Source organism: Buceros rhinoceros, unplaced genomic scaffold (genome assembly GCF_000710305.1).
Source record: "Buceros rhinoceros silvestris isolate BGI_N320 unplaced genomic scaffold, ASM71030v1 scaffold14238, whole genome shotgun sequence".
Lineage (NCBI taxonomy): Eukaryota > Metazoa > Chordata > Aves > Bucerotiformes > Bucerotidae > Buceros > Buceros rhinoceros.
Window position 1 is genome coordinate 3,277 of NW_010426405.1, and position 692 is coordinate 3,968.

Genomic DNA, 692 nt, shown 5'->3' on the forward strand with positions numbered 1-692 from the left:
CCCTTGGCCAGCAGTGGATTGGTCTCGGAGCCAGCTGGCATTGGCTCTGTCTGACATGGTGGAAGCTTCTGGCATCTCACAGAAGCCACCCCTGTAGTCCCCTCGCTACCAACACCCAACACAGTTGAATACAAGCTTTGGACAGAACTGTTTTCCCCACTTGACGCACTCTGACAATACGCAGGTGTCTGTGAGAGCAAGTTGTCTAGCAGCACCACCACCCAATAGCTGTTCCGGCTGCACTGCGGTCACACGTACTAGCGAAGTGCCCAGAGACTGCTTCTGGGTTTGTGCCCACCTCTGCTGCCCCTGGTTCCCTGTAGGAGCCCTGCTGACTGCGCAGCGGTGCCAATGGGGATGCCGGGAGCCGGTGCTCCTGTTGGCTGGCACCCAACTTGCCATGGCGACACATAGTAAACACTCCCCGGAGTGCTGGGTACTGTGGCCGGGGGAGCTGCGCTGCAGGTCTCATCACCCCAGGGAGGAGAAGACAGAGGCAGCGACACTGCCAGAGCCTGGGCACTGGTCTCTGGGCCACCCCCATCTGGAACTACACTTCTGCCACCCACCTGCGACCCAGGGCCCACCCACCTGACAACGGCAGTTAGGAAGCAGCGGCAGTTAGTTAGGAAGCAGCGGCCGTTAGTTAGGAAGCAGCGGCCGTTATTTTGGAAGCAGCGGGGGGTGAGGGG

At 60.1% G+C, this 692-nt stretch overlaps 1 protein-coding gene across 1 annotated transcript in view; it reads left to right on the forward strand.

The window, feature by feature from the left end:
• Positions 1-400: 400 nt before the first annotated feature.
• AKAP14 (A kinase (PRKA) anchor protein 14) overlaps positions 401-692 on the forward strand; it is a 2,743-nt gene continuing 2,451 nt past the window's right edge. The window contains exon 1 of the mRNA XM_010141488.1: positions 401-436. Within this exon, the coding sequence (XP_010139790.1) occupies positions 401-436 (36 nt within the window). The remainder of the gene's footprint in view (positions 437-692) is intronic.